General features: G+C 28.8%; 1 protein-coding gene across 1 annotated transcript; it reads left to right on the forward strand.

Annotated features, from left to right (window-relative positions):
* Window positions 1-615: 615 nt before the first annotated feature.
* Window positions 616-22,932, forward strand: LOC107170573 (uncharacterized). Its single transcript, XM_015520728.2, has 5 exons — window positions 616-1,621; window positions 13,638-13,770; window positions 18,367-18,516; window positions 20,583-20,840; window positions 21,673-22,932. The coding sequence occupies exons 1-5, from the start codon at window positions 824-826 to the stop codon at window positions 21,786-21,788; spliced, it is 1,455 nt and encodes a 484-aa protein (XP_015376214.2). The 5' UTR covers window positions 616-823; the 3' UTR covers window positions 21,789-22,932.
* The last annotated feature ends 669 nt before the right edge of the window (window positions 22,933-23,601 follow it).

A 23,601-nucleotide genomic window follows, 5' to 3' on the forward strand; every position in this document is an offset into this window, starting at 1 on the left:
TTATTATTTATTACACAATATCAACACAAGCTGGATCACACTTCCTACCACTCGCCTGTGTACCTACGTCATACGTGTGATGACACCCCAGGATTTAGGCCTTAGATCATTTATACAATATTTATTTTATACATTTAATTATATATGCATATATGATAAAAGTATTTATAATGCGTGTGTAATGCAGCGGTGGTAATTCGCTAGGTAGTAGGTGGTCGTCATCGAAACATTTCATATTAGTATAATTTTCAACACTTTTATACGCGTACCACCGCATATGTCATGACAATATGACATACCTACCTACTTAAATAATTTTAATACCTAATCGTTTAGATGCGGAAAAATAAATTCGATTTTTGCCGATTCCGTTGCAATTTAACACCGTCGCACACTACCCGTCACCACATTTACACACACACGCACCGCACACACGTACTCACGTACACACACACTCATGCATACAGTGACGAACCGTACTAAGCGTTATAAGCATTTGAGGTGCGGCTAGGCGTGGTTACTATGGTGACGACACGGAGGTGTTGAATCGACATTTTTTTCCTCGCCTTTTCCAATCACACCGCCAGTACATACTACATACACCTGATATAATATACTTACGAGTTTACTATTATCGGCTCCGGCTATCCATCTCGTGCGCGTATTGGCGTCGTTCAATCGGGCCCTCCGTCATATATATATAATATATATATATATATCAGACAAATAACGGCACACAATATAGTCTACGGCCACGAGCCTGTGTGCGCCGGCCGAAATACGCGAGTGACGTACGTGCGTGAACAGAAGTCGCGTCGCCATCATGGCCGGGCTGGGCGACACGTCGGGCGACATACAGCCGATGACCGATCATGTCAAGGACATACTTCAGATGACCCGCGACTCGGAGATGATGCAGAGCTACGTTCGGGTGGGCAAGTCGGACGAGTCGGACGACTGTGGCGCCGGTGGAGGTGGTGGTGGAGGTGGCAGCGAGGCGAACGGCATGTGCGTCGGCGGAGTCGGAGGTGGCGTCGGCCGAGGCGAGTCGGATTCGGACGACGTAGCCGGAGCGACGGGTTACGTGATCGGCGTCGGTGCGAGTGGAGTCAACGGTCACGGTGGGCCGGGCGCCAGGCGGCCTGGTCGAAAGGGCTGTAGGGTGCCTGCGGGTCGGCGTCATGCGAGGCGTAAGGGTGGTGGTGGTGGTGGTAGTGGTACTACTGGAGGTGGTGGTGGTGGTGGTTCTTTTGGAGGTAGCGGTGGTGGTGGTCCGACCACGACGTTCGACGAGCTGACCGAAGAGTTCAAGACGCGCAAATCGGGCACCGGCGGTGGAGGAGGCGTCAGTGGCGGTGGCGGTGGTTTCGGTGGCGGCTGGGCCAAGCGGCACAAACGTGACTCCCGGTCCAGGCTACTCGAAGAGGTGTACACGGACAAAGACCGAGCGGCCGCTGTCAACTTAGGCACGCGCGACATCAAAGCGTCGTTGCGCATGAAACGACGACAGGACCGGAACCGGACGCTGCACATACCATCCACGGCCGAGTCACCCACCCTGTTGGCGTTGGCCCGGCACTGCGTTAATGACGTGAGCGTGTCGCTCGAGTTCATCGACAAGGTTAGGACTGTGACACGGTCCCGGTAGGATTGGGTTTGAGATATTTTCGGTTAGAAAGCCTGCTTAATATTATGACCGCTGAACAAAAAAAAAAAAAAATAATATAGAACGCAAGTTGTATATAAATATGGCTTCCCACGAGGCGTGGCACAACTCGAGGTCCGTGACTGTACTGAGGAACTGCGCCATGGGAACGCATGTGACGGGCCACGAGGATTGCTTACGTTTATTTATTTTTCTTTCATTTATAAGTGTCCCATTATCGGAAGCTATCATTCCATTAATTTCATTATATAGCATTTAGCCATATTTTCATTGGTATTAAATATTTAAACAAAAACAATAGTAACGATAATGAAAACGGAATCAATTTGGCGCTGTAGTGATACTATAGCTGATAGTGGGACAAGTTTGTCGGTCTTCAACGCGTTTCATATGTTTACTGCAGTTTGCGATTCAGTATTAATTATATACGTATAGGCTTTCTGTAAGCTTTTACAGAAATATCACTGCCAATTCACTGGTAAGTATATTGTAATATAAGCCATCAGTCTATATTTTGTTGTTATATATTAACGAACAACCACCGCAAAATTTAAAAATATGTTCACCAAATATTTATAATATCATTTTCTCAACATGATATATTGGGTTTTCTATGCAATTTAAAGATATTTAAACGTTTTATGTTTTTAGTTGTTTTAGATTTATTTAAAACTAATTCAACTGGCAATAATTGATAAACACTATTAATACCACGTACTACTAATTGAAATATATTTATTTGTTATTAATTACTAATATTATACCTATTAATATAAATAAACTATTAACTTGTTTTGATTAGGATGATATCATAACTCATGGTAATGCGGTACCTTAAAAAATGTTTAAGTTAGGTACTACCAAGTCGGAAATTATTGCATTTTATTTTTCTATATTTTGGTCATTCTGTTATCAAAATATAATATATGCCTATCATTTATGTTTGTCTTTGTAGTTAGATATCTATTATACAATGTTGGTACGTACCTACCTATGTATATATCAAATAATTTTCAACTATGATGTTAGATAGGTATTGCTATAATGACCTGAATATATCCTATTACAATTTGGGTATAAATATGTTATATTCTTCAGATTTATAAATTTGAAGAATCCGCGCGTATTATTATTCTATGAAAATGTCACTGTGACATGATAACATTTTAACCAATGAGAGTGGTTCACGAATAAAATATTTTTAAGTTCATTTAAAATTCATATATTTTTTACATTTCCGTAGAATTAATTTTGTTTGTTTCTAAAAATAAGATTATACCACATTGTCACTGCATATTCAATACCTAAAGTTTTTTATTTTATTCTGTTCAACTATACCTATGTGTTTTCAACATAAATGATATATATATATTTTTAATTACACTAATGCAGTATAGTATACACCTAGTAAATAATAATAATAATATATATTATGAATAAATACATAGAAACTATTATAATATATATCTGCATACCGCGTATGTGTATGTGTGGGTTTTCCTTATCAAATAATTTTTGCAATAAATAATACATACCTAATAATAATAATAATATTTATAGTAACTTGATATTAGGTAGCTTATGTTTGGAGTAGGTGAGTTAAGAAATATATTTGATAAGTTATTGTTATATGCATGATTAACAACGTTTAAAAAAAGCGGTAAGTCGTGGATGTCGCTTAGCTGTACAGTAGGTTACAAGTAGGTTACTGTAATGGATGGATTTAAATTGAATCCAATGATATTATATCATTGTATACGAAAAACGATTCTGAGCGGAGACGGTTTATCTGTCTAGGATATATTATATAGATTATTAAACATTTTAAAATCTTAGACTTTTACGTAATCAGTCTAAATTTTAACTTTAAATGCTTATAAAAAAAAACCTGCCTATGTATTTTTAATATTTTTCAACTGCATTTTTAACAATATGTTAGGTGTCTTGAATTAAATTTTCAAGCTTTTCTATCCAACAAATACATTTTTATAGATATTTATAGAAAAAAATGAAAACTAAAAAAGTTGATAAATTAAAATGTCAGTAAACAGCTCAAAACAAATCAAAATATTTTGAAAATGTTATCAAATATAGAAAATGCCTATATAAACATTCAGTGAAAATTGCATGTATCTATGGCCATTTTTTTTAAAGTTATATCAAAAACCAAAATTTATTTTGTCGAAAACTAAATATGTGTAAAAGTTCCCGTTTTTTCCTTAATTTTTAGCATGTTTATCCCGATTAGTTAGAAAAATATTGAGAATTTTTTACTTTTGACCCCCCTGCCCTCAAGTATCAACTAGATTCACTTTCTGATCGAACGAGGTACTAAAATGAAAAATCGAAGCACGTTTACTGCCCTAAAACGTGATGACACAAAAAAAAAACACACACATCATGGTAAAATCAATACATTCCTCGCTCAGAATCTAAAAGTATTTAATTATTAAGTTACTTAATAGTAGGTAGTTAAAACGAATAAATTGATAGTGGATTAATTGTTAATACATTCATTTACATTATACTATATTTAATAATATTATCAACATTTAACTTTTTAATATAGTCCATTAATATTGTCTTGTATCTAAATTTGTTTAGATCATTATTCAATTGTCAACAAAGATCAATACTAACATGTAGGTACCTACTGTATTCGTTCTTAAAAAATGTTTATTAACTTTTAAAACATTTAAACTACAATGATTTTAAACGTGTGTTATATTCATGCTGTGACATAAATAAATTTACATTTATGTTTAACATAATATAATGTAATATTTACATTATTGTACAGTATTGCATAATCTGCTAGTTAGACAAATGTATACAATACTTTCCATCCCGGACTGTTATGTCATAAGTCCATGATAAATTATAGATTGTGCCTCAATAGAGAAGTGACCATTTTTTAAACTGTGTAAGCTTAGCTTAACTTTTAAAAACTTAATTAATATATAAAACAGCTTACGTATTAGTGTTGAAATATGTTAAACTTCATTAGACCGTATAAACTTTTCATCAACTTTAATTTCTTGGTATTTAATTACCGAGCAATGCCACTATGAACTCTTAGTCCCATGTGCAAGGATTTATTTTGAGGACCAAAATTTATATTATTAATATTAGTTATTACTTTTCATAACTATCCAAACAAATCAATATCAACGTTATCCACTCGACTGATGTAAAATTAGAATAATTGATGAAGCTAATGTCTAATATAAATATTTGGTGAAAATTTCAAGTATTTTACAGTTAATCATTTATATAAATTACAGTGGTATAAGAAACATTTCCATGATAAATCATTAAATTACAGGTGAATAGTCTCTTAACAAATCTAACTTCAAAGACTCATAATAATTAATTTGAATTTCCGATGCATTTTTTTTTATTGTTAAAGGAAAAACGTATTTCGTATGTGAAATCGTGTATTTAAATTTAAAATCCTAATTAAAAAAAAAAATTGTTTATGGATTTTAATATTTGAAACAGTCAATTTTTAATTTTAATTTTTGGTTTTTAGAAGCCCCCTAAAGCTAAAAGCCCGTGTACATAGCACACCTTGCCACACCATGTTGCGGGCATTGCGGAACTATGCCTAGGCAAAGACAGTTATCATCCATCGAACTATCAAACAGTTTTAAATATGAATTATTTAAGGCAGATTATAACATTTTGTGAACGGAAATGAATATATAATTAGATTTATTAAGATTAAGTTTCAACATTTTATGTTGACCTTTTTTATACAAAATGTCACAGAATTATAGATTTCAGTTAAATCGCTCTTTTTAATTAAATTTAATGTGTCATCAGCATATGATATAGATTTACAATTTAAAAAAAAAATTGAAAAGATCATTAATATAATACATAGCATATTTTAACATACAAAGTACAAAGTACGGGGCACTAGTGCCCCCTAGTGATATTTTAATGCTACCCACTGGTGGGTGATCGTGCCACACTGCCACTGACTATAATTTTTTTAATATATTATAATATACATAATAATTTATTATTATATAAAATAAATAAATTATAATACATTCTCATAACGACCGATAGGTACCAATGTCAATTATTATGTATATAATATATGTATAAAGAACATAAAACTATTTTAAGTTTTCGACTCTTGTATAGTTTATCCCATACTATATAATAAACAATAATAATATTTTATTGAATGTAGAACATGTCACATGCTCACAACTATTTTGTCGGAATTGTTTATATTATATACCTATTGATAATATAAATTATACGAATAGATATAGTTGTACTGATGTAGTACGAAAATAGTACACGTAATTTTAACGATGCTATCAATTTCTTCGGAAGTCATCGATCGTCACCGTACATTTCTAATTTTCTACATATTTTGAATTTTTGTCCTGTACTCCTGATGAAAGACAGGCGAGGCGACCATACACTGTATAGGTAAATTTTATACTACTTTTATACAATTGTTTAGAAGTATTCATACTTCATAGCATTGTTCTGTGATTGAAATATCAAATACTTATACTCGTCCAGGGCCGGATTGGATAGTCTCGGCCCTTCGAGAAATATTTTTCAATTGGTCCGTAATTTGCTATAAAAGCCCATATTGGACGAATTTTAGTATTAATAAATAGTAATGATCTTATCCTGTTTGTTGGCTGTATACCTAGTGTATACTATTATAATATAGCTGTCATTAAAATGCTAAGTTTCTGGAATCTAAAGAGAGAAGAAGGAAACTACCTGACCCAGAGCTATACCAGAATCAAGAATTTATACAACAATTTTTTTCCATAGGTTCAAACATATAATTTTAAATTTTAACACATATTTTTTTAAATACAGATACTGATAGAAATGTATATACTCTGTTCTACTTATTTTATCAAAGTTTTATTATTGAAAAATCGGTTATTTTGATATAATAATAATATCTCAAATTCTCAATAAATAAACCTATATACAACTTGTAGATGTATTTTTCAGTAGAGTACAGTTAATAAACCTATATCAAAATTGTTGAGATAGGAGAGTTGATTTTCTTGCTATGTTCCACTGGTAGACTATTTTATTGAAGTGCCACCCAGTGAAAATTACTTAAAATATGCTCTGATATAATATATAAATTATGAATTTAATCGGGCCAATTGCAGTAGGTACCTTTTCCATATTAAAAATCTCCACAGCAGTATTTACACTATGGACATTTAATATCTCAAACCATTTAACATTTGAAAACAGTAGATTAAGTTGTATAAAATCAATTTGATATTTTTATAGTTATTTTATGGATTCATTTTGGATTCAGATTTAACAAGTTGTATGTTGTTAGCTGTTGAAATTGTAATTAAGTGATCAGTTAAATTTGAATTCAAAACAAAAGTTTAATATTTGGAATTAAAAAACTTTTTACGAAAATATGACCAACATATGATTTGTAATTTTGGGTAATTCTGATGCAATGATGTACGCAAAACATAAAACCATATTCATTCATTAAATTAATATACTTTGTAGTTTGTACCCAGTGTAGAATGGTTATATTGAAATAGATTGATATTTATGTCCTCGCATATAATTCTTTTAGAATTATCATTAGTATCTAAACCATGCAGAAATTGATAAATATTAAGACTAATAGTATAGTGTATATAAGACATAAGTGTACCTACCTGAGCACTACATATAGTACTTTTATAGAAAAGGAAGAATGGGCAAGTTAATATAGATAAATGGAAGTGAAATTTAAAGTTAATATTTACTTTATAATTCTAAATGCTGTATACAAAAATTTGTTTTCTTCGTATAAAATTTAGGATTATAATATTATATTATAATTTATTATGCCTTAACAAATATTCAAAATAGTAAAAATAATTAAGTTATATTAAAATATTAAACTTAAAAATTATTTAAGTAATTAGTTCTAGTTGTATCTACCTATATAATGCATACATAGCTATATGATTTTTTGCATTCATACCTATATACGTATAGGTACTTTAATCATCAAGAAAAAGTCTATACCATGATTATATTTCCCCAATGTTGCTAAATTCATACTTAATAGTTAAACGTCTTATTGCTTAGTATAGTGCCATACACACAAATAATATTTTTATTATTAGAAAATATAGGTAGATAGTTATTTATATCTATAAATTAACACTGGGTAAATAAGTTATATTTTTATGTTTTTAATAATGGTTATCCCTATATAATAGTCATTATCCAAATCATATTAAATTCTGTGATTATACAATTATACTATAATTAAAAATTAAAAATTAATGATTATTATTTATTTAAATTAACAAAACAAAACAATATTTAATTTAATTTATTTGGTGTTTAAATTAGGAACAAATTAAAATTAACCTAACGTGACAATAAAATTAATTACCTAACTCATTTTTGAGTGTACTTATACTTACTCACTATACTTCATAGTGACACATTTAACTCGTATGTAACATTTAAATATGAGTTAAAAGCAACTTAACTTTTATTTTTTATTTCGTTAATGTCTTACTCTTTTAAGTACCTTGATATATTTAGGGATTTTCTATAGTATTATAACATTGTAAATTTTAGATTCTGAGCGGAGCGATGAATATATTGATTTTACCATAATGTGTGTTTTTTTTTTTCTGTCATCACGTTTTGGGGCAGTAAAAATGCTTCGATTTTTGACTTCAGTACCTCGATCGATCAGAAAGTGAATCTAGTTGGGACTATGGGGGGTCAAAAGTAAAAAATTCTAAATAATCGAGAAAAACAAACTAAAAATTAAGGGAAAAACGGGAAATTTTACGCACGCTCATTTTTCGACAAAATCGATTTTGGTTTTTGACGTAACATTAAAAAAAATTACCATAGATACCAACATATATATTGTTATAATAGCAGTTGAAAAATAAAATCAATTCAAAGTCATAAGTTTTTTTTTATAAACATTCAAAGATTGAATTTTGACAAAATACGTAAAATTCACAAATATTCGCAAATTATTTTAAGCTAGAAATTCATTAAAATTTTTTTTTTTTAAACTAAGATTTGAAAACTTAATACAAGACTCCTTGCAAGTTTGTAAATCTTTATCACAAAAAAAATGTCCATCAGAAATTTAAATTAAATTTTTATGAGCGTTTGAAATTTAAATGTTTACAACATTGAATTTTCACTAGATTTCTCAGTTAGCGATTTTTTTTTATTTTGGTGTAACTCTAAAACAAATGACCGCAGATACTTGAAATTTTCACTGAATGTTTACATAGGAATTTTCTATATTTGATAAAATCTTCAGTACCTCGTTCGATCAGAAAGTGAATCTAGTTGGTAATTTGGGGGATCAAAAGTAAAAAATACATAAATACATGAAATTTTCACCGAATGTTTATATAAGTATATTCTATCCACCGTGCAATTTTCAAAATTTTTTGACTTAAGTTGAACTATTCATAGGCATTTGAAATTTTCGATCATTATTAGTTTTTTTTAAAAATAATATTGATAAAAATGTATTTGTTATGCAGAAATGCTTAAAAATTTAATACAAGGCTCTTAACATATTGTTACAATAGCTGTTGAAAAATAAAATAAATTCATAGTCACAATTTTTGATTATAAGCATTCAAAGTTTGAATTTTGACAAAATACGTAAAAACTAAAAATCACAAAAATCCACAAAATATTTTAAGCTAGAAATTCATAAAAAATGTTCTTTTTAAATCTAAGATTTGAAAATTTAATACAAGATTCCTTAAAAGTTTTTCAATCTTTATCACAAATAAAAAGTCCACCGGAAATTAAAATTAAATTTTTATGAGCATTTGAAATTTAAATTTTTACAACATTGGATTTTCACTTTTAGCGATTTCCTTATTTTGGTGTAACTCTAAAACAAATGACCGCAGATACTATAAATTTTCACTGAATGTTTATATAGGAATTTTATATATTTTATAAAATTTTCAAAATATTTAGATTTGTTTTGAGCTGTTTACTGACATTTTAATTTTTCAACTTTTTTAGTTTTTTTTTCTATAAATATCGATATAAATTTATTTGTTCGGTAGACTAGCTTGAAAATTTAATACAAGGCTTCTAACACATTTTAACAATAGTAGTTGAAAAATAAAATTAATTCATAGTCACAAATTTTTTTTATAAGCATTTACAGTTCAAATATTGACTAAATACGTAAAAATTACGACAAAATGTTCTAATTATCTTAGATAGAAATTCATAAAAAATTTTCTTTTAAATCTAAGATTTGAATATTTTTAAAATTCTATATATATCCTAGACAGATAAACCGTCTCCGTTCAGAATCGTTTTTCGTATACAATGATACCTATCATTGCATTAAAATTTAACCTACCTTAGTCAGAGGTCCACCCCACCCCCAATGTACAGCAGAGCGATACCCACTTACCCGCTTTTTAATATTTTTTATAGTTTTTAAGAAATAAAATATAATTATAACTATTAGGAACACGGAAGTATTCGGCCGGTCGTATGGGAATGCGCGAGCCGCAGCGGGCCACATGTTTGATAACATTACGGTGTTAAATAATTCGCAATTTTTCTCGAAACTAAAAAAAAAATATTAAAAATCAGGAAATTAATGAAAATAAAATTTTGAAATTTCAATATTTTCAGAAAAATAAACTACAAAATTGCTTTGGTTAATTTTTTGTAAATATAATTAAATAAAAAAATATAATGTTTAACATTTTTACCAAAACATTAAGATAAATTAAAATATGAAATAATTGTAGTTCTTATCCTTGCGAGTCTTATTACAAAAGTTTTTTTTTTTAAGACTAAGATTTGAAAATTTAATACATGGTTCCTATCATATTTTTACAATAGCAGGTGAAAAATAAAAGAAATATATTAGCACAATTTTTTTTTACAAACATTAAAAGTTTGAATTTTGACAAAATGTGTAAAAATTACGAAAATTCGCAAATTATTTTAAACTAGAAATTCATAAAACATTTTCTTTTTAAATCTAAGATTTGAAAATTTTTAATAATCTATATTATATTCTAGACAGATAAACCGTCTTCGCTCAGAATCGTTTTTCGTATAGGTACAATGATATAATATCATTGGATTCAAATTTAATTCCATCCATTACAGTAGTCAGTAACCCACTTGTAACCTACTGTACAGCAGAGTGACATCCACGACTTACCCGCTTTTTTGGATATTGATATACGTGTTGATTTTGAACAAAATTATGTTAAACTTTTATAATATTACCAACTTCGGCTCATCAACCTATGCACCTATAACGTAGGTACCCTTGTAGTCATGATAAACATCAATCTAAATGTTAGATGCAACAAGTTTTATATGCTGAAATGTTATATATGATGATTCATATAATATGAATATGAACTTCGCTATATGATGGTACGATGAATATATTATAATAGGTACACGCAACACGCGCATTTACTATTCACTCGACTTTACGAAATTCAATATCAAACATATCTCAAGTCTTAACATAAACGCCTTACAAGTTCGTGTTGAGGTTGTCAGAACATTTTGAGTTATTCATGTTAATCACTTATCTGTTGACGGGAATGTTCACACGTAGGTACCACCATTAATGTTTGCACTGATCGTTTTAAATAAAGTGTCAGTAGACAGTTTAATTACAATTTATTAATCATTTTTGACCTTCTTACTTTTAAAACTTGATCCTTATTAGTCTTACGTTTATCGAATTTCCGATCTTCAATTTATTACGGTAAACTGCTCGTTTTGCACACGCACAATTGTTTTTACTAATAGTAATTAATAATCACTAATTATAGAATAAAAAGTTTTGAGCGGGCATAACATATATTAGATACAATATCGATAGTGAAATAAAAAAAAAGCTTAAGAGGAATTCGATATCGTGGTTTTCTGTTTTTTTCTGACATACGCGCAACATAATATAAGATTATTGTCGTGTTCTTTACCAAATGTATCGATTGCAGGTATTTATAGTGAAACGATGAGAATTCTGAAAACAAATTTGAATTTGCGTCAAGTCTACTTAAAGTCTTAAAACCGTCTTTTCACGCATTTTTTGATTTTTCGATTTTAACTTCTCCAAATATTGAAATATGACAATTTTTTAATTACTTTTTTTATATTATAACTTTTTAGGAATTTGGAGGATAATATAAAAAGTGTGGGATTCTTATCAATTTTATCAATTCATTAGATTATAGCCATCAGCCGGTACGTTTGGCAAATAACTTAAATCCTATGTCATGAGTGTGTAGGATAAAGACAGAAAATCACGGTATCGAATCCCCTTAATGATGGCTAATTAATTGCAAGACAGTTTTAAGTCTCAGACATTTTTGATTTAAGTTTATTGCGAGTACCTATGATTATTTTGTAAGTATTTAAAAGTGTAGCCAAGCAATACATATATTATGCTTGTTATTAATACCTAACTATACCTGCAGCGCGACAGAGCCCAGTTGAGTAGCTGTGCACCATTTTTTTTAGGGAAGGAGTGCAAAATATTAAATAGCCACTTAGATAATTATTGATAAAGTTCAAATTACTTTAAAAGATGATAAGTATTATATCTTAGATTGTGCTGAACATATTAATTAGGCAGTCATTAATGCTTATATAAAAAATATATTATAGGGAACTTTCACTTTATGAGTATCTAAGCAACCACTCATCGACATTCGTCTAAGTAAATAATATTAAACCAAGTTCGTCGAAATAAATATATTACATTAGTATAATAAATAGCAAATGTCAATAGGTACAGTAAAGTAGAAAATTCTGCACCATTTTACTAGACTAGGTTATTAAATTAAAATATGCATTTATAATTTAATTTAATTTATACCTAGTGTTATACTGTTATTAAATATTGTAAATTATATTTTTCCCTGTTATTTCTTATTTTCATGCCTTGTCATGGATGATTAAAAAAAATCGAATTTTATTTAAGCTTAAAAGTTTAATTAATATCACATATTTTTAATTGAGTAAGTATACCTACCTACCCAAATTCGAATTTGTAAATAACCTAATTATTGATGTAATAAAATCTTGTGTAAATATTACACATTACAAAAAGTATGGTATTTTATCAAGTATCAATATAATATAGGTACGTTTCAAATTTCAATATTTCAAATACGATAATAACACTACTATTTACACTTAGCAATAAAATAGTTAAACTCACAAATAAATGATAACTTGTTTTTACAGTTATGCAGTATAGTTGTGTCTTGTACTCTTGTGTGCTTATAGGTATTGCTTTTGTACATCACAAAATAAACTTAAATCAAAATAGTCCACTAAATACACATTTTATACACGTTATATATTGAAACGTTATTTATACGTAAGTAGGATTTAAACGTCTTAAACTTAATAATATACCTATATAGATCTCTCACGAATCACGGAAATCCGTCAATTATTGCGGGAATCCGTACGGTTAATACTTATAAATGTTTCTGTTTTTATGATTTATTTCTTACACAAGTTTAACTTTTTCAATTACTTATAATTTCAATTAATAAATTAACTCAGACATAGTTCCTATCTTTTGAAATATGTTTGTATTCAACTTCAGTAAAATGAAGCAGCCTAACTATTTTTTTTTTTTTTTTTAAATACACAAAAAATAATATAACGAATCAAATTGATTTTTAACTATGATAATCATCATATTGAAATCACGTTAATGCGATTAGATATTTAGACGCAAATTTATCCATATATTTATTTATGTGATTTTATAGTTATTTGTTGAGAACTTATTGTTTAATATTAAATAATAAGTTTTATACGTCATATCTCATATAGAATATAGGCGAAGTTTCGATCGGTTTCATGTACCTTTTTAATTTTTGTGTACAACTGGTACGCATGATAATTTTTCATTTATTATTTTTGTTTAAAGGCATTGGAATTGAGCCCGAATGACAAAACAGCTTTGGTTTCTAGAAGCAAGTGTTATCTACTTCTCGGTCAACCACGTTTGGCATTGAAAGACGCCGAGGTGGCGTTGAACGAGGATAGCACATATCTGAAAGGTATCGTAAAAAAATTATAACTTATAAAAATAGGACTTACCTAACTATACTTTTTTGTAGATATTTTTTCTCTTTCTACATTTTCAGTTTGAAATTCAATTAGTATTCAATTATTTGGAATCAGAGGAGTATTTACAGGGGGTACCTAGGGGATCAAGGAGATCATCTCCCCTTATGGTGTATAGATAATGTAGATAATTATGGTCATCATATTTTAAATATTAAATTTTTTTTTTATTGATCATTGATTGAATATCTATTTTACATTAAAATATACAAAAAATTAAAAAAAAAGGAATCAGATTTGTTTTCTAAAATAGACAAAAAAAATGGATTTCAAATTCTCATTTTTAAACTCATCAGTAGATACCAATATAATATAATAATTAATTCCTGTGAACCAAATTTCCAAATGATTTACTGATTTTTTAAATATATTTCATCACTATATATGAACTATAAGGTAGTGGTGAGCAACCTTTTTACATCCACGACCTTTCAAATTAATTAATTTAAATGTGATGACCCCTAAGATTAGGTATCTAATTAGGTAGCTATAGTTTTAATTTGTATGGTCAAATTGAAATTTAATTTTAAATTTATTATACATTAATTAACCAATAAGAAATATTACCAATTTGGTATAATTCATAAACAATAATAATTATAATAGATAGTCAAATAATATTTTTATAGATACTTATAAATATATAATATGTACCTAAGTTATTGTCAATTGTCATACCTCAAGAAGTCCATGAATAATGATATTATGGTTGTGTGATGCCATTTTGAGGTGTCACTGCAGTTTTCCGCCAAAGTCACCTTCAGTCGTTATCACCGCTTCCGTTTTTCACCAAAGTTTTTAATTAAACTTTCACCAAAATACCTATCTAGGTATTATTTTAGATACTTTTTGAAAATTTCTGAATCGACTGAACCTATAACTCCATCAAATTACAATGATTATAGGTACTCAGGTACGGATCCAGAGTAAAAACCTGAGGGCCTACAATTTTTTTATAGGTACTTTATTTATAATTTAAAAATGTTGCCATAATAGTAGGTATGCATAGGACATAGGTAATCAATGTAATAAATAAATTAATGATTATTTAATTTATAAATGTTATACGTTAAATAATAAAATTTAAATGTATTTTTACATTGTCGCTTTTTCCAAATCTATCAATTATTTGGTCAATGTTTATTTTAACTTGCCTAAACATAAATATAGTAAACACAAAGAACTAAGAAGTAATATAATAAGTAACAAGTAACTATTCTGTGATGATATGTATAAATCAAAGTGTGTTATACGTTTCACGAATTAAAATATTTTAATTTGTGGTGTGTATTGTATACATATATAGATAAGATAGCCATTTTGTTGAGTTTATTTTTCTGAAAATATTGACGTTTCAAAATTTTAATTTTATTGATTTCCTAATTATTAATATTTTTTTTAGTTTCGAGAAAAATTGCGAATTATTTAACACCGTAATGTTATCAAACATGTGACCCACCACGCCGCGGGCATTCCCATAATACGGCCGGCCAAATATTTTCCATTTCCTAATAGTTATAAATTTATAATCATATTTTATTTCTCCAAAACTAGAAAAAATATTAAAAATCAGAAAATTAATGAAACTAAAATTTTGAAACGTCAATATTTTTAGAAAATTAAACTCTACAAAATGGCCATATTTAATTTTTTTGGAAATAATTAAATAAAAAAAGCGGGAAAGTGGGCATCGCTCTGCTGTACATTAGGCGGTGGGGTGGACCTCTGACTAGAGTAGGTTAGATTTGAATGCAATGATAGGTATCATTGTATACGAAAAACGATTCTGAACGGAGATGATTTGTCAGTCTAGGATATATTATATTTAAATATTGTCATATATTCTATTTTGAAACAAATATTTTATCTTTCAATTAAGACGCATTTTGCATAAGACATGGTTAATCATAATACCTTATATTATCATAGATAATAGATATACATATACGATATACCTGGTTTGAGGATAAAACGATCTGCTATAGTAATAATATGTTAAAAGCAATTTTATCAACATTCGGTGAAAATTTCATGTATCAATGGTCATTCGTTTTAAAGTTACATCAAAAATCAAAATCGATTTTGTCGAAATTTTGTGTAAAATTTCCTGTTTTTCCGTTAATTTTTGGTTTGTTCATCCCGATTATTTAGAAAAATATTAAGAATTTTTTACTTTTGATCCCCCAAAGTATCAACTAGATTCACTTTCTGATTTAACAAGGTACTGAAGTTAAAAGTCGAAGCATTTTTACTGCCCCATAACGTAATGACAAACACAAAAAAAAAGCAGGTACCTAAGTCGTGGATGTCGCTCTGCTGATAATACTACAATATAAGTACTACGTGCTACACCTCACCTCGTGAATTATCTGTAGCATATCACAAATGACAATTTAATATTACCAGTGTATTTCTCAACTTATATAGGTATATTATACGTTATTAGTTAAATTATAAAATGTATACACTACTTTATATAGCAGGGATTCCCAACCTTTTTTACCTAACGGCGCACTTGATCATTTTAAAAATTTTCACGGCACACAAATAAATAATAATGAATATACACAATGCCATAATATTGATATATAATAAATTGTTTTTATTTATTATTTTAATGATACAAATTTAATGTGATATTTGAGACTGATATTTTTTACATAAATCGTTTATTCGAGATGAAACAGTTGAAACAGCAAGACATAAATATCAGGTTCAACATTTTTCAAACGATTTCTACTACTTTTTTTTATATTGTTCAGAGCAGAAAATGCCTGTTCACAAAGGCATGATGTAGAAAATGGTAATAATAGCTGTGTGTATCAATTTTTATTTTTAGGAGATTTCTATTAAACAATTACAATGTAAGACACAAATTATACGACATACCTAATACCTAAATAATTCCGCAGCACACTTATGCGCCGCGGCACGGCGGTTGGGAATCCCTGTTATAAAGTATACCTATACATTATACAATATAACCATATGTTACTATGTTAGGTTATATAATATTATATAATTGTGTAAAAGTTAAAATAATCGAAGTATTATTATGTTCATTTATTACAATTTACAAGTAATATAAATAGTTGGTACCTATCTATATACATACTAAAAGTTACAAATATCACAAGTTTAGCGTTGAAATAAATAAAATTGTAAAATAAAATTATAAACATAATGTTATGTGTAAAATAAACGTAAATATAGGTTGTTAATGCTAATTATATGAGATAATAATACGTGAATATGCGTATAAGAGATACTCAAAATGTTAACCTAATTTATTTTGGTGGAAACGGCTGCTGAAATAATAAACAATACCTATTACAATAAAATATAAATTGCCAATTGGTTATATAATAATATAATATTATTGATACAATATTAAATGTTATTATTACATCTACGTATAACTCAAATGGAGATACTTAGTTAAATCTTAGGTACAGGTGCGGACTGGCTGGGATGCTGGGATGCTACAGCATCCCTTGCCCTAAAATATATTCGATCTAAAATTTGATCTAATTTGTTTTTAATCTAATATTGTACAATTTTGTTTGAATATTAGTTATATCTTGGTACCTATTAACGAGTTTTTCTTATTTTCAATATTTTATACATAATCTACATATTTTAAATTTGCTCCACACATTTTTGTTATTTGCCCTTTGAATTATGTAGCATCCCATGCCCTTTTTCACCAGTCCGCGCCTGCTTAAGTAATAATATATAGTAATATCTATATTATAAGTACTATGTATGACTACATGAGTGATAGATGGTAAATGAGCGCCAAAAATAATTTTTTAAATAACCAATTTTCTTTGTTGAAATGCAGTATCGTAACTTGCAAGTATTGATAAATCATTATAACTGAAGGGCCGCAGCCGGGGAGGTTACTATTCAAAATTTTCGTTGTTGACCTACGGCCATTGTCATATAAAGCTTTTAGCTTATAAACTTGCTATAGTTAAATTTTTCAATAATTTTATGGTTACGTGTCACTTATCGACCGTCACTTGTTATTAATCAAACTAAAACTGAGTTTACGTAATAATTATCATGGCATCGAGATTCTAAAATAACGTTTTTTATGTCTTATAAGTATTACATATTATGACTTCTAGAATTGTCTTTAATTTTATAAAATCGGTAATTATCGGAAGAATTTTGATTGGCAAGGAAGTCGAGTGCCTATTGTTTTATATTTAATTTTAAGGCCACCAAGTGGCTCGTTTACTAGCGCTACTACTAGTGAGTTATCCACAGTATTAATTATCTTAGCATATTTCAACAAGTTTGACAATAGTATAGGTAGTTTCGATATATAAACACCACGCATGCTAGTGATTCTGAACCAACGATTTTTTTCTGTTTCTAAAAAATCTTAAAAATAAAGGACTAAAATCATCCTCCCCTCAGAGAGTTTGAATATACTAACGATACTGTCAAAACTAGTATACAGTACACTATACATATATAAACAAAAAAAAATAGTATTATTTTCTTTTTGTGCTATGCAGCCATATATCAGAAAGCGGAAGCACTGTACCATCTCGGCGATTTCGAACACAGTCTCGTGTTTTACCACAGAGGACTCCACGTTCGACCGGAGCTTGAACAGTTCAGGCTGGGCGTGCAAAAGGCCAGAGAGGCCATCGAAAATGCCATAGGTAAGTCCAAAGGTTGTTTTCATCGCAAGACGAGAGCATAGGGGGCTTAGTAAGTTCCCACACGTAAAAAATGACAGCCGTACATAAGTTTCCCACAAGAAAAAAAATTATACTGAACATAAGCTTCCTTTAATTGAATCTAGTCCATATATTAGGTATGGAATAAAAAAAAAAATAATAATAGAAGAAATAAAATTTTATTTGATCAAACACTTCACAATATAGTCATACTATGTCATTATTTTTATGTTTAGTTAAGAAACAAAATGTATGGTAAATTATCTGTCAATTAATAATTTATTTGAAGCTAGACAAAAAGTACTCTAATTAAAGTAAAATTAAATGAAGGTAATTTGATATCTTAAAATACCAAAGTCAAGAAAAGAAGTTCATAATACTTTGAGTTCAATTAATGTAAAAACAAATAGGTCTAATAATAAAAAATACAGATGGGTAAACATTTTATTTTTGAAAATGACGATTTAAATGGGATTATCTATTATATTTTCACGTGATAGGTACTAATTTTGAATTTTTGAAAAAACTGGAAATACTTTACATGGATTGCACTTATAATTATTGACTATTGTGATAAAAATTTCACTCAACTTTATACAGTTCAATTAGTTCATGGATTAAAAAATAGTATTTATATTCCATTAATGTTTTGCTTTTTACCAGATAAAACATCGAAAATGTATAAGTATTGAATTATTAAAAAAAAATTAATGTAGTTGGAATAAACCCAAATAAATTTGTCTTAGACTTTGAGATATCAATGCACCAAGCAATAAATATAATATTTCCGACAGCACAAATATGGGGATGTCGTTTCCATTTGAGCCAAGCTTGGTACCGTAATGGTACCGTAAAATTCAAAGCTTAGGGTTTGCATAAGAATTTAATTTTGCAAATGATGAATTAGGAAAGTGGCTGGTACATATATTTGGTTTACCATTTCTTAATCCGATTAGTTGGAGATTATTTTATAAATATTTTCATGGCTGAAAAAACAAAAAAATAATAAAATAAATTAATTTTGCGATTATTTAGTGACTAATTAGTAATTACATCGAAGATACGAGTAAGTTCCCTCCCAGTATTTGGGCTAGTGCTAGTTCTGCTACAAGCCTTACTACAAACGCTTGCGAAAGTTTCCATTCTAAATTCAACTCAAATTTTAATCATCATCATCCTAATATATTCTGCAAAATAATAAAAGTTTTAAAAATGTTTCAAACTAATATATATATATAATTAAGAACATCAGATTTCAATAGATCTCGAAAAATAAGAAAAACGAAACTATATCAATAATAAAATATCTGATTATAGCTTAAAAATAATTACTCATTATATGACTATGTGAAGTGTTTGAGCTTTCCCAATAATAAGGCAAGTAAAATTTGATTTTTTCTATAATAATTATTTTATAGGTACCTATAAAAATGATATGTAGACCATACCTACACATTATATTATTAATTTGTATTATACCTATGTTATATAGAAACCAAACAAATTTTAACCACACCAACTACATTTAAGTTGTTAGTCCTAAGTCTGAATAAAGTGGGAAGAAAGTTTATATTCGGTAATTTTTTTTTCGTGTGGGAACTTACCCATGGATAATCTTTATCTGTCATATCTCGTGTAGGAACTTACATTCGTCCGAGCGTAATAGCTTGACCTGTAGGGGCAGATTTCTAGAACTCGGTTATACAATGGACTAAAAACTGCACGTAAATTCATTATTCAATTATATAATATGTATAAGTATTATAATTTATAATGTCCCAAGGATTTCAACACGCCCATTCATTAATCATTAACATAATATAGGTATGTTCATGATTCTTACAAATTTCTTACATAAATCAAGATAAATGTTTAAATAATTCGAAATTATTTAAAAAAAGAAAATCAAGCACAGAATAGTGGTGTTTTGGGTTTAGTGCATACATTTTTTTTATAGTACCTACTTATCTATATTTTTATGTTTTATAAACTATTAATAATTTCTCATAAGCCTAAAAAGTATATAAGTAAAATCCCTGCATACCTAGGAAAAATGAAGGACACCACCTTCGTCATACAGCAGGTCGGCTGGGCGGTCAAGCGTCAAGCGACCGCAGCTGGAACAGTCAATGGAGGCAGTGGTGGTGTCGGTGGTAGTAGAGGTTCGACACCTGCAGTGACGGGATCAGCAACGAGGCGCAAAGACGCAGTGGCGTCGGCGGCCACCACCAAAAGCCAATCGAAAATGTTGCTTAGGGAATTGTGCGTGGACAAGGACTATTTGGAACACTTGACGATAGATCCAAGTAATATAACTATTATCCTAGGGTTGTTATTTTTTGTGAATATCCATCGCAATAGTTTTAAAATAATTGAACGCGCTAATCTCAGGAACTACTGGTTTGAATTTAAAAATTATTTATTTGTCAGATTGTTCTTTGATCGAGAAAGGCTCTAAAACATTTTTAGAAAGTCTACAGGTTTAAGAATTTATAAGAAATGTATGAATTTGCTATTTAAAAAGCATTAAAATTATTGCTACGTATCAAAAATTCAATGACGCAGTGGCACTTCAGTAGGATTAATATGCTTTTTGTACTGTTTTCAAAACAAAAAAATCTTAAAAGTGTTATGATGACAAAAAAATAACAATTGGAAACATATCATGGCAAAACATTGCTGTAATTTTTTTTTTTTTTTTGATAGAGGTAAAAAAACATAATGGAATCCAAATTGAAATCAAATTTATTTAAGATTAACTTTTATAAAAATTTCTAACGTTATCTATGTTTATTCGCAACACTTAGTATATCCCATTGTATATACAATTAGTAAATTGAACATAATTTATTAAATTAACTAACCACAATGCGAAGTCGCAATCACATATTTTATGTAGGTATAGTAAATATTACAATTTAATTAATGTAATTCATACACTTGAACCGTTGCTCATCCCAAACATATTGAACTAGTATACTGATATAATTATTATTGTTCTACACATTCAATTTGTCGAGCTACAATATTTTTATTTTAATAATTATTCGAATTTATAAATAATAATTTATAAAAGCTCCATAAATATTGGTTTAGTATATTAATAATTAGTTTTAATAATTTGCTTTTTTTTAATAGATATCGTGAGTGCCATAAAAGAGGACGACGACTATATACTGTCTGAAGCGAAAGATGGCATTAGTTTTCTAAATGGCCGAGAAGAGTTCTGGAAACAACAAAAACTTATTAACTAGATTTATTATATACCTAAAATGTATTTTATTTAGGTATGCATTATGCAGTTTAGGACAAATGACAATTGATAGGATATTTTTGATTTAATCGACTATAGGTATACATAACTAGTCGTAAATTAATTAATTTGATATTGAGTAGTTTTTTTTTTAGTTTTAGATTCAATAGGAGCTAGAAACGTATTGGTTTTACAATGATATATTTTTTAAATCTAGTCTACTTATTTTTGAGTCGTCCCACTTACATCCATTTTTTGAGTGTACCTACCTGTCTCATAATTTCAAAGCAGTAGATTACTATGTTTCCATATGCCACGGACATCTATTTTTATTAAAGATAATTCATAAATCAATTTTTTTCAGATGCATACGTAAAAAATAAACTCTTAGAATATTATTTGCATGTAGATACTTTAATAAGCAATCTAAATATCAATTTCTACCGTTTGAATAAGATTTTTTACTATCTCATAAACATCCATTATTAAAATAAATCTATCAATAATAAATTGATAGGTATGTACATAAAGTGGTGATTTTAAGCGCAAAAGGTTAACTTTTGATAAATAACGACGCGTACATTTGAACAGACACCGCTCAGAGATGCCCTCAGAGGCGGTTTGAATGTATTATACTTAGTGGTGCAAGACAATATATAGACATCCCCCCCCCACCACCATCATAATAGAAATTACAAATAAATATTTTTTAATAAGTTTATAGTTTATAATTATAAGGCCCTCATATTCTTAACTCAACGCTTTCAACAGTTTCAGCCACGATTATCATTTATCATATGTCATTGATTAGGTATACTTTATTACTTTTTTCATTTATTAAACATTAAAATTAAACATTGCGGTCAGCACATGCTCAACCAAGACCACCCACCCCCCCCTAACATTGGTGGTGCAGTGCACCAAAAATAGTATACTCAAACCGCCTCTGGATGCCATCCTATTTAAACTTTATTTTAGGCATGCAATTCGGATGAGACCGTACAGCTGTATTATAGATGCCTATTAAAATTCAGACATGATATTCTCATGAAGTCGTGAACGTTCATATTTAGGAATGGAAATATTACTGAGAATACTATGAATTAATTCCTTGTTCCTTATTAAAAAAAAAAAAAAAAAACAAATAACAAAACCAATCTTAAACATCAATAAATAAGTGCACCAGTTTATGATAATTTTTTTGTAAATAAACTGGCTTCCTATTTAATTTTATCGATTGATAAAGATAATGAACGGTACTTCAATATTATATTACAATACACAATTATATACAATAATTAATAACTAGGGTTCGGATTTGAAGGCAATATAATCAATAAAAAAAGCATTTAAAATGTAAAAAAAGGCAAAAAAAAGGCATTTAATTTATATAAAAAGGCAATTCATAAATATACTACAAAATAAAATAGTGAACATTTTTTAAACACTTTCAAATGCACACATTTTGAGAAAAATACAAATTAAAAATCAGCATGAATGCTAAACTACATTAAGTTTATGCTATTTTGTATAAATAGATTTGGTATCTTTTTCTTTAACCAGGTTTGTCCTAAAAATTAGTTAAAAACAATTTTAAATATTAACTTACTTGAGTTATACCAGTTAATTTAATGCAAAATAAACTAGTTGGTATTAAAAAAAAATTGACTACCGTGTATTTTGATAAGCTGTCTTCAGGGTAATTTTATGGCCATACCAAACACTCGATAAGACGATATCGATAAATATTGCGAATAATAAAACCCATTTAATGTGATAATACTCTAGCTGGGTAACTGAAAATTAAACACAAA

Source organism: Diuraphis noxia, unplaced genomic scaffold (genome assembly GCF_037042655.1).
Source record: "Diuraphis noxia isolate RWA-SAM2 unplaced genomic scaffold, SU_Dnox_SAM2 contig0001, whole genome shotgun sequence".
Lineage (NCBI taxonomy): Eukaryota > Metazoa > Arthropoda > Insecta > Hemiptera > Aphididae > Diuraphis > Diuraphis noxia.